We start from the raw sequence: 11371 nt of genomic DNA on the forward strand, positions 1-11371 counted from the left end.
GCCTCCGCCTGCCATTGGCGGGGCAAGCGTCTGCTCTGGGCAGGAAACCTGAAACCTTCCTCCCTGAGACTCGGCAAAGGCCTGCCACTTGGCAGCAGAGCCCCACGTCAGGATTAGCCATCTCCCGCAGCCCCGGCTGGGCCTGGGACAGCAAGGACGGGTTGTTTCACATGGGACGGGATGGAGGGAGGCCTGTTCTTCCTTTCCCCAGTCCCCAGCGGAGGCTGGGATCCATCATGCGAAGGTCTCCGCAGAATATCTCCATATGGAAACATTTAAGCTCGTTCCATAGGAGTGACCTCCAGCTCGCAGCCATTCTTCCCAAGCAGCCCGAGACTCGCCATGCCAAATTATGTGCACAGCCGTGCCTGGGCTATGACTCAAGTGTGTGTGTTCATTGCATGTGACTCGATGCCGGGCCAGCCTCCCCACACAGCTGCCCCGGCAGAGGAGCACAATATGTTAGCAAAATGCTGGTCTGTCCCCCCTGATTCATTTTTAAAAACGCAGCAGGGGCAGGCAGGGCAATGGTCTTCTCCAGGCTCCGACTAGACCAGCGGTTCTCAACCTTGTTAGACTCCAGATCCCCTTGACCCCCTCCGATAACGCCAGCTCTCGGTTTTCCTGACGCCAGAAGAAGAATGGAGCCGTACTTCTGTTGCAAAGAACTCTGCAAACCTGCAGCAAAGTCTGATGGTTTTGACAGTGCGCATTTCCACTGGAAATCTCTGGGTTTATCTCATGAAGTATGTGTAGGTGTTGGAGTATTTTTAAGCCTCCCCCAGAGGTACTGGCTGCAGCCCAGGCTGGGGCTGGGGGCTGGGCTGTGCCAATGCTCCTGCCAGCACCAACCCCGCAGGGTCTGGGCTAGAGGGTCTTGCTCTTGCGCTCAGGGTCAAGCTAGTCACCATATTTGGGGTCACAAAGGAAATTTCCCCCCTGGGCAGATTCGTGTGGGCTTAAGGGGTTTTGCCTTCCTCTGTAGCAGGGGCACAGCCTCTCCTTAGGATCTATTGAGCATATATTTCCAAAAGCAGGCCGCTGGCCGCTGTGGTCCCTCCTTTACCTATGGCATGGTCAGGTGCGACGTGTTGTAGTTTCATGAACAGGTTAGGCGATGGGTTTGTCTGGGCTGGTTTGGACCAGGCTCATGGGGTTGGACTGGATGTGACCTGGGGAACACAGAGAGGGGGAACCCGGCTGTGCATTTCCATCCACCCTCAACCCACCCTCTGCTTGGGAACCAGCTTGGAGGTTTTCTCATCCAACTGCCTGCTGCAGGTGGGAGCATCCGTGTCTGAATCAGCTTGGACCGGCGTCTTAAACCTCCCACGCTGGAATGGCTCCACAAAGGGCTCCTTTCCTAAAGCCTCCATTTGTGCGTTAATGGGCGCGGGGTGACGGGAGCATTGGCGACCTGGATGGAGATGCAGCGCTGCTCACGGCTACTTCACTCCAGTGTCTCCATCAGAAATGCACTATCCCGAGTGCGCCGGTGTGGCCACCAGCAATCCCATCTCCTCAAGCGATGGGGCTGTGCTCCTGGCGCGCTGTGCGTTAAGGGCAGAGTGGCAGGAGAGGTGGCACGATGCTTTCACCTGCCTCTTTGGCAGGTCGGGCTTCAGGGCCAGGCTCACCATATGATGGAAGCCCTGAATGGAGGCACGGTTGGATATTAGGAGAAACTTGCCCCTGAGGAGGGTAGTAAAGCACTTGACCAAGCTACCCAGAGAGGTGGTGGCATCTCCATCCTTGGAGGTTTTTAGGACTCAGCAAAACCTTGGCTGGGATGATGGAGTTGGGTCCGGTCCTGCTTTGAGCAGGGGGTTGGATTAGAGGTGACCTCCTGAAATCCCTTCCAACCTGGATTTTCTGTGATTCTTTGATTCAGTGAATCTTCCCAGGGGCCTGGCAGGGCAGAGCAGACTCATGTGGCACAGGGACACTGATCCGTATCAGACCAGAGCGGGAGAAACAAGGGCTGAGCTCGGAGTGACAGTCCCAGGGACAAGGACACTGGTTCATTGGGGTGAGAGAGGCAGTTGAGGACCTCTGCTCCCCTCGTGGTACCGTGGTAGCAGGGCACAGGCCCTGAAGTGAGTGTGCAAGAGTCTTGGTATCAGTGGACCCAGACAGACAAGTCGGAGGAAGCACCGCTGCAGTCATTCGCCGCCGACAGGCTGGTGCTTGGTGAACCTTCGTGAGTCACTTTGAAGCAAGTGCCGGGCATGTCGGGCTGCAAGATCACATCGAACTAGGAGGCCATCGTGCCGTGGTCTCCTCATTGCCAGTGAGTGCTGGCACAGGCGTTAGAAGCTGGGGAATCGCTCTCCCAAGCCCTGCAGGATCGATTCGTGCCGAGATGGATTTTGCGGCGGAGCCGACTGTGTGTGGAGAGCCGACTCCAAATTGGCTCTGAGCAGAGCACCAGCTTGTGGGAGGTTTCTTCTGCCTTTGCATTTCCTTTTGCTCCAGGCTTGGGCCGGGCTCTGAAAGACGCGTCCAGGCGGAGCCTCCCATTTGCATTCACACGGGGAAACACATTCCTGCCTCTTCTGACATGACGAGTTCCTACCGCCCTCCGCGGTCCCAGCAGTTCAGGGCACGAGCTCTTATCCTCCCCTCTCGGCTGGTCCCCAAGCCCTTTGCCAGGTGGGAAATCCCACCTAAGGCTGCTTATAAAGGGAGTGAACGGAGCTGCCCTAGAGACGGTGTCTCTGGGCTGGTGGAGGCAATTTTGGGGTAGGAGGGCGCTGGACTCTCCCCGCGAGAACAGGGCTTCTTGGGGCTAGGAGCTGGGAAGAGAGTGAAGGTGCTGAACCAGCCCCAAAATACAACCTCAGCCCCAGGAGCTTTGCAGGCGGGTGAGGCTGGGCGTCCTGAGGGATTTAGGGCAGGGGGGCGTTGTGCGCCGTGGCAGGGCGGGGAAGGCGTTGGCCGTATCGAGACTCTTTGGCTCCGTCGAGGCTGCAAGACGAGAAGAGGGATCTGGATGAGAAGGGCAGAGCCTGGGGCCCAGGGACTGCAGCTGTTCCCTGCATACAGGAGCAGGGGAGCAGGAGATGACGACTGCATCGGCAGGGTGGAGGCGCAGGTCTCGGGGGGTGGCTGGGAGGAGGCATCCTGTCAGCAAGGCCGGCTAATGGGGGCAGGCTCGGATTGACTAAGGAAGGAGGGTTACCGAGCTGGTGGCATTGCAGACTCTGTATTTCAGGGAAGAACAAGATGGTCTCCGAGTCAAGGCAGTGGCTGGAGCAGGGTGCTGGCTGTTTGGGGGGTGGACTTGATTGATTGATGTCTGACTGGCATGACTGCAGACAGGCCTTCCCCTGCTCCTGCTGCGATGCATCTCCCTGCTCCCGGCCCACCTGACACAGGTGGGACTGGTCCCCCCCGCATCATCCGCTGCCGCGGTCTGGGCAACTATCTCAGCACAGGACAGATGCTTCGACCAGAGACTTTCAGGCATCCTATGTGGTGCTGCTCACATCCATTGAGACCCCCCCCGTGAAGGGCACGGGCTGTGCCAGGTGTTGGTAGTGGGTGAAAAGCCTTTCTCCTCCCAGCCACCCATTTCAATCCAGTTTGATCCAACAGTGTCTGGAAACCCTTTCCTCTCTGGCTGTTCCACGGGCTACGTCTACACGCAGCATCGGTGCTTAGTCCCTAGGGAGAGGACACGGTGAGCAATGCAGCAGGAGCCTGAATGCCCTTCAGCCTGGTGGGTCGAGGCCTGTGAGCTCATTAGAGGCCTGCCAGCTCTTTAACGATGCATATATCCCTGGCCTGCCTCATCTATGCAGTTGCACTGAAAATCCCATCCTCTCCAAGTTAAAATTCTTCCTCCCCATATGGCGGGGCGGCTCTGCTCCATCCTCCAGATATGGGCTGGCATATCCAGGCAGGCCGGCTTTCCTCTGCCTATGTGAAATGGGAGCGGGCTGCCCTCATGTGTCAGGAGAGGCAATAGCAGTCAGCCCGACGATGCTGTAGTGCATGCTCGCTGGGAAGCAGACCTTCAGGCAATTGTCTTTACCAAGTCATTTAAGAAAATGGGGCTGATGCTTAACATTCAGAAGCCTGAAGGTCTCCATCAACAAGCTCCTAATGAGCAGTCCCCAGATCTGGTCGCAGAGATCCACGGTGAGACTCCGGAGAAGTTGAGCATTTCCTGTGCCTTGGAAGCCGTCCCTCGAAGAAAGCTGACAAAGGCGCCTCTTCCTTGGGATGCACCCATGGGAAGCAGCTGGTGCAGTCATGGCCGAACAGGTTTTTTCCTTCCCAGAGCTGCAAGACTCCTGCAGTCCATGGCTGCGTGGCTTCCTGCACAGGAGCAGAAGCGGGGGACCTGATCTCCACCACTGGTGATCAGCATTGCTTCTGCAGGAGGAGCGGGGGAAGCCAGTGATTTGGAAACTGAGGCTTGAAACTTGTGGCTGAAGGAGACCCAGAGGGTCGGTGGCTGAGCTGGGAGCCAGGAGTCCCTCTCACAGGGCAGTGCTCTGGCGCAGGGAGGAAACCAGCCAGAGAGCACCGATGAGACCCCATTCCCTTCCCAGCGCCCGGTTTCTTGCTGTTTGGCTTCCAGGCTGCGGTACCTCCTCCAGCACTGGTTTCCCCCTGGTTATGATTTCACACCCAGTCCTACCCGTGCTGCAAGAGGTCAGCTAGAGTCAGGCGCCCCTAGACTCATCCAGGAGCTGCACCGGGGTGGCCAGTCCAGCCTTGCACTTGGCTGTGTTAAGCCACTTGCAAGCTAGGGTTCCTTTTCCAACTCTGCAATCTGCTCCAAGGCCAGATCTTAGCCTGGGGTCAAAGCATGATTCTGGCCTAGTTAAAGCATGCCTTGAGGTGGTCCCGGTCTCTGTCCAAAGGCAGAATTGCAGGTGGCGGTCTGTGCCTCTCACGAGTGGGTCTTGGGAGGCGTACAGCAGATGCTCAGGCCAGCGGCTTGTTGAGTTTATCTCCTGATGGGATTTTTGCCCCTCTCGGCCAGGTGGAAGAGGAGCTGCAGGAGCAGGAGTTCCTCGACCGCTGCTTCCAGGAGATGCTGGACGAAGAGGACCAGGACTGGTTCATTCCATCGCGCGACCTGCCTCAAGGCATCGGGCAGCTGCAGCAGCAGTTGAACGGGCTCTCGGTTAGCGACAGTCACAGCTCAGAGGACATTCTGGTAAGGCTGTGGCAGAGGGCTGCACGCTTGTCTGCAATCCCTTGGGCTGGGGAGCACAGAAGTACAGGGCACCTCTGGTGCAGGGGTTGTATTGTATGCAAGGGTGAGGGGATGGTATCGCTCTATCACTCAGCCCTGGTTAGACCTCAGCTGGATGGTTGCGTGTAGGTCTTGGCTCTACATTGAAGGATGCAGAGAAGCAAAAGGATTCAGAAGCGAGTGACAAAGGCGATGGAGGAGTTGGGAGGACCCAGGGGTGTATGAGGTGGAGAGAACTGGGTGCACGGAGCTTGCAGAACAGATTCAGGCGAATGTAACAGCAGCTCTCAGCTAGTTGAAAGGCCCCGTAAAGAAGAGAGAGGGCAGCCCTGGGAGAGTCTGAGAGTCCCAATTTTCCCTTCAGCAAGAAAAGATTGTTGTACAGGGTGGGGACCGACTGGTTAAGCAGCAGCTCTGCAGAAAAGGACCTGGGGGTGACGGGGGACAAGCAGCTGAACAGGAGCCAGCAGTGTGCCCTTGTGTCAAGAAGGCCAACGGCATCCTGGGCTGCACTGGTAGGAGCGTTGCCAGCAGAGAGGATGGGTAGGTCTTGTGTGGAAGGGGCTCAGGTGTTAATATACCTGCAAGGAAGGACGCCCTGAGCCAGCTCCCATAATGTGAAGTCTTGAGTAGCCAGGACAGGAGTTATTTAGTCTGGAGAAGAAAAGGCTGAAGGGGCTTCAAATATAAAAGGGATGCGCTGAAGAGAATGGAGATCAACCCTTCTCTGTGTCCGCAGGGGACGGGATCAATAGCACCAGGCTGAAATTGGAAGACGGGAGATTTAGGGTGCAGTGTAGCAAGGTCTTCTCGCTGGGAGGGGGATCGGCATGGGGACTGGTACCTAGGGAGGCTGTGGGATCTCCACACTTGGAAGCTATAGTGCAGGCGAGACGAGCGCCTAGCTGGGAGGATTCAGACAGGGATCGCCCTGCCCTTCCAGCCCCATTTTTATCTGATGCCTTTCTCCCTCTTCCTAACAGAGCAAAAGCAACTTAAACCCCGATGCCAAGGAGTTTGTGCCCGGAGTGAAGTACTGACCCTCGAGGCAACCTTTGGAAGGACTGCGGCCCTGGCTTTGGGGTGGGAGGGGGCGGGGGCTGCCGCACACGGGAGCTGGGAGAGCATCTCCGGGCGACTTGAACCCGGCCCTGCGCGGCGGCGCTGCGACGCAGGGAAGCCTTGCTCTAGAAGCTTCTCGAGTCCCTTTTTTTTTTTTTTTTTAATCGTTATTTTTTTTCCTTCCTCTATCGTTTTCTCGGCAGTTTGCTTGCTAGGGCCGGGGGCCGGGCCATCACCACCCCTGCTGCAGCCAGGGGTCGTTTGGGCACACGCTTCAGACCAGCTAATGTGGAGGCCGTCTGGGGAGTGACGGCGTTTCGGGGCTCCCCTCGAGGCGGATCGGGGCCGGCGGGTCTGCTTAGTCGGGGTCGCGGGAAGGTGCCGTGGGAGAGACGGCTTCCACTCAGCTTCCTTCTACCCTGCGGGGTTTTCCAGCTCCGGTCGCGCGGACGCTACTCCGAGCCCCTTGCGGCTGCTAGAGAGGGGAGCCCGGCTGCTCTCGGCCTCGGTGCATGCTCTCAAGCGAAGGAGCCCAGATGTGCAAGAAACCAAGCCGCCCCCTTCTTCCTCCTTCACCAGGGAAATGTCTTCTCCAACATCCATACTCCTCGTCTTCGGGCCTCGGGCTCTTACATGGCCGACAGGCGGCTGAGACCTGTCCCCGGGCCCCCCCGGCTCCTGCTTTGTATGGAGAGAAGGCAAAATTATCCTCCTTAAAATCCACGTCCAGCAACAAAGGTCAATTCTCCTCGTGTCCCGGGGGCCATTCGGGGCCCCATGGTCCGGCACGGGCCCTCAAAGACAACCTGTTGGGGCGGCTTGAAGAAGCCACCGTCCTTGTTTTCCCCAACAAGGCTGGGGAGGAAACCCACCGGGGTCTCCAGCCGGCGCCCTGCCCTTGTCGGAGCCGGCTGCCTTCCGCCTCTCGGAGAAGATGGTGCCCAATGGCTGTCAGGCAGGAATCGATGCCCGTCCTCCATGCTGTCTGCATGGGGTGGATGGCCAAAGTCCCGCTTTGACTTGGCAGAAGTCGTGGGACAGGGTATAGGGAGCCCTCAGCAGCACGGGGGAGGGAAGAGCTAGTCGGGGGGCAGGCTCCGCCATCTTGTCGGGGGTGGGTGCCGCCATCTTGTCAAGGGTCGAGCTCTGCCATCTTGTTTTGGCCAGGCCCTGCCATCTTCTCAGAGGCCGCGCTTCACCATCTAGTCCAGGGTGGGATCCGTCATCTTGTCCTGGCCGAGCTCTGCTGTCTAGTCTGGGCGGGGCAGGGTCCGCCATCTTGTTTTGGCCTGGTTCTGCCATCTTGTCGGGGGTCATGCTTCATCATCTTGTCAGGGGCCGGCTCCGCCATCTTGTTCTGGCCAGGCTCCGCCATCTTGTCAGGGGCCAGGCTCCGCCATCTTGTTCTGGCTGGCGTCCCTTCTCACCGGAGCTGGCCATGGCTTCTCGGCGTGCAGCCTGCGTGAAAGAAGAGGTGTTTGCCCGTCGCCCATCAGCACCGCGGAGAGGCCAAGAGACAAGGCGCCCGCTCTTAGGGTCGGGGCGGAGACGGTTCGATTGGGCTCTGCCCCGTTGCCCGCTCTCCGCTGCATCTCTTCTGCAATCCAACGGAGCATCGCTCGCCCCTTAAACCAGCGCTCGCCCCTTGCAAGCTTCCCCCTGAGCCGGGGCTGCCCTGGGGTCTTGCAGGGACCTGCGTCCATCTCGCCGCCCGGCGGCGATTGCAGCGTGCTCCCGTGTTTGTGCAAGATCCCCGCGGGAGCAGGGAGAGCCGGCTCCATCGCTCACACGACGTCTGTATCCGCGGGCCGTTTCCCTGTCCTCCCCGCCTCTGGTTTCTCTCCGACTTGGACGCCCTTTCCCGACACGCTGTACATTTTTAAGACGACGCATTGTTACGGAATAAAACTTTTTGGAGTCGAGCGGCGGGGAGGTCGAGCTCTGTGTCCGCGGGTGGCTCCCCAAAACGCCCAGGCTGGGGCTCTGGGTTGCTTTGGGGCTAGGGATCGGCATAGCGCGGTAGAGCGGTAGGGCTGGGAGGTCGTCTCCCTGGGGCAGGATCAGCCCTGTCCCAACGAGCCGTCATCGAAAAGCTTCGTTAAATTATCGTCAACCCTGCCGTAGCAGCGGGCGTTGCACGCAGCCCTGCCCCAGGGGAAGCAGGGGGACCGCGATGGCCGCCGTCCTGCTTTTATAAAAGGTTAATACATGCTCAAGAGATCTCAGGTAGACCGTGCCCTTGCTACAAACGAATGCAAAACTCCCTCGGTCTACCAGTCTGACCTGGGGGTAAAAATCCTTTCTGACCCTAACTATTGCAATTAGTCTGAGGCTGAGCAGAGGAGCAAGACCCTCCAGCCAGGACCCCGCGGGGTTGGCATGAGACAGCCCAGTCCTCATCCCCACCCAGCACTTTGGAGAGGTTTAAAAAGCCCCTGATACGTGGAGCAGACATTGCCAGGCCTGCATGTGATGTGGGGGTGAGGGTAACACGGGCTTTCAGGCCCCAGGCCCCATGGATGAGCTGAGAGCAGGTGTGTGCATTCAGGGGTGGAGGTGGGATGCATTTGCTCCAAGGCTTGGAGACGGATTAGCACGGGGACGGGCTCCTGCCTTTAGCCCTCTCCAGTCCCCTTCTCCTTGGGGCGAGTCGGCCACGGACACTTGTCCTGCTGCAGAAGTTGGTGCATCCGTGCTGCACAGCCTTACAGGAAAGCACAGCAGCTTCCCACGGCCTGCAGCAGCACCCAAGGGCACACTGCAACGCCCCAGCCCAGCAGCCACGGTCAGCGGAGGGGGGCAGCCACTACCTGTCTGGGGTGAGACTTGCACGCTTACCATGTGCACCTGCCTGCCTCGCCTGGCCTCACAGCAGATGCCGGTCCTGCCTGGGCCCCAGCCCACGTGCTGTTCGGGGAGCACCTGGTTGCTAGAAGGTGCTGAGAGCTCCTTGCTGCTGCGGCCCAGGCTTGGGCCGAGCTTGGCCACCAGCAACATCGCTCAAAGGCTTTATGCAAAAGACCAGGGGCCGCCGCGGCACCAGCAGCACGGGAGAACCACCCTTCAAATCATAAAATCGTGGGAAAGGAGATCACGTCAAGTCCAACACCCTGCTCCAAGCAGGACCAGCTCAACTACATCACTCCAGCCAGGGCTTTTTCAAACCCGGCCTTAGAAACCTCCGAGGATGGAGACTGCACCACCTCTCTAGGTGACCACCCTGCTAGTGAGAAAGTTTTCCCTACTATCCAACGTCAACTTCCCTTGCTGTAAAACTTGAGCCCATTGCTCCTTCTGTCGCCTGCCGTCACTGAGAACAGCCCAGCTGCATCCTCTTTGCAACCCCTCTTCAGGGAATTAAAGGCTGCTATCAAATTGCTGAAGGGTGATTACAGAAAGGATAGAGATGGGCTTCATCTCTGGTTGCGGGGGACAGGGCTAGGAGCAATGGCCTCAAGCTTCAGCAGGGGAAATTAGGCTGGAGAGGAGGAAGTTTTTGACTCTAAGAGTGGTCGGATATTGAAACAGGCTGCCCAGAGTCGTCCATACCTGGAGACTTTCAAGAGCATGTTGTGGTAGTGTCATCTTCAGCAATCCCTTGCCGCGGAGGATGATTTGTGGGTCTGAAGGTGGCTGATGAGGCCGGTCCGGGATCGACAGACCCTGCTGCAGCTCAGGCACGCGTTTCCATGCAGGGAGGTTGGCTCCGGGTTCTTAGTTCGGTTCATAACGTGCCGTTTCTGCTGCTCCCACTTTTCTGTCTCCTGTTGTCATCGCAAGGTTTCAAAGTCCTGAGATCCCTGCAGCAGACCTGCCTCCATTTGGGGTGTTCCTGGGTGATCGTGTCTCCCACGAGTTGATGTCAATGCTGCATTTTTTTCAAGCCTTGAGGATGTCTTTGAATCGCTTTCTTTGCCCTTCTCTTGAGCGTGCACCTGACTGAGCTGGAGGACTGGAGTCGGACGTCCGGATGACGTGGCCAGCCCAGCGAAGCTGATGTTGGGTGATTATCGCCTCGATGCTCGTGGGGTTTGCTAGAGGACACTAGCTTTGGTGCATCCGTCCTCCCACTGGATTTGAAGGATCTTCCACAGGCAGCGCTGATGCTACATCTCCAGCGATTTGAGGTGTCTCCTGTACCTTACCCACAACTCAGCTCTGTACAGCGGGTAGTGTAAGAGTGACGTTATAGCCATGATGGTCCAGAAATTATGCAAGAGGTAAGGATTTCTTAAGGCGGTATCTTTTATTGGACCAACTACGTAGCTGGGATAAAGAGGAGGTTGGACAGAGATGGGTCAGGGATGATCCTGCCTGGAGCAGGGGGCTGGACGAGACGTGACCTCTTGAGTCCCTTCCAGCCTGACTTTCCTATGATCTCCTTGGAGGAGTGAAGGTATTTCCGATTCAAAGGAGCAATAGTTCCCACGGTGCTGGGGTGCAGCCACGGCGACGCTTAGAGCTGGCTTCAGGCTATCCGGCTCAGGTACTTGCGACGAACTCCCCCGGCTCAGCTCCATGCCAGCTCCCGGGGAACAGAAGCTGTGCCAGCTTGCCTGAAATCAGCTCAGGGATGTCCCTCGCACTGGCTGTGCTTCCCTGCCTCTTCATTATCAGCAGACTGAGTGGGAAGGGAGTGAAATGTATTTGACAACTACAAAAAGCGAAGGGCTTTGGGGTTAACAGCTGTTGGACCACCCGACTTGCTGGGAGAGATGTTAAGACAGGCTTCCGGGCAGAAAGATATGACCAAACACCCCCCCCCGCCCGCCTCTTATTTGGAGATAAGCCAGTTAGACACGTAGCTGGGATAGTTTCCTTGAAAAGCTTTTACAGGTAAAGATCCCTGAGCTTTGCGGCTAACAGCACAGCTGCAGTGTGGAGCGATGAAGACCGCTCGCTGTTCGGCGACGTGGGGCAAGGCCCTATGCCACTGGCAGGTGCTTTGTGCGAGTCCCATTCCCCCCTGGAAGAAAAGACCAGTACAAACGCACCAGTTTCTGTACTGTGCTGTCACCTTTGCCCCGAGACCGAGTTGCAGGGAAGGCATGGAGAAGGATGCGCTGGCTGGTTCGTTGCATCGACGGAGTATCAGGG

General features: G+C 57.8%; 1 protein-coding gene across 2 annotated transcripts in view; it reads left to right on the top strand.

Annotated features, from left to right (window-relative positions):
• Positions 1–8196, top strand: part of PAIP2B (poly(A) binding protein interacting protein 2B) — a 21383-nt gene extending 13187 nt beyond the window's left edge. For both annotated transcript variants that reach the window (XM_006031621.3, XM_006031620.3), the window contains exons 3-4: positions 4997–5173; positions 6196–8196. In XM_006031621.3, the coding sequence (XP_006031683.1) occupies positions 4997–5173; positions 6196–6252 (234 nt within the window). In that variant the 3' untranslated portion in view covers positions 6253–8196. The remainder of the gene's footprint in view (positions 1–4996; positions 5174–6195) is intronic.
• The last annotated feature ends 3175 nt before the right edge of the window (positions 8197–11371 follow it).

The sequence above is a fragment of the Alligator sinensis genome, unplaced genomic scaffold (assembly GCF_000455745.1).
Source record: "Alligator sinensis unplaced genomic scaffold, ASM45574v1 scaffold1408_1, whole genome shotgun sequence".
Taxonomy (NCBI): domain Eukaryota; kingdom Metazoa; phylum Chordata; order Crocodylia; family Alligatoridae; genus Alligator; species Alligator sinensis.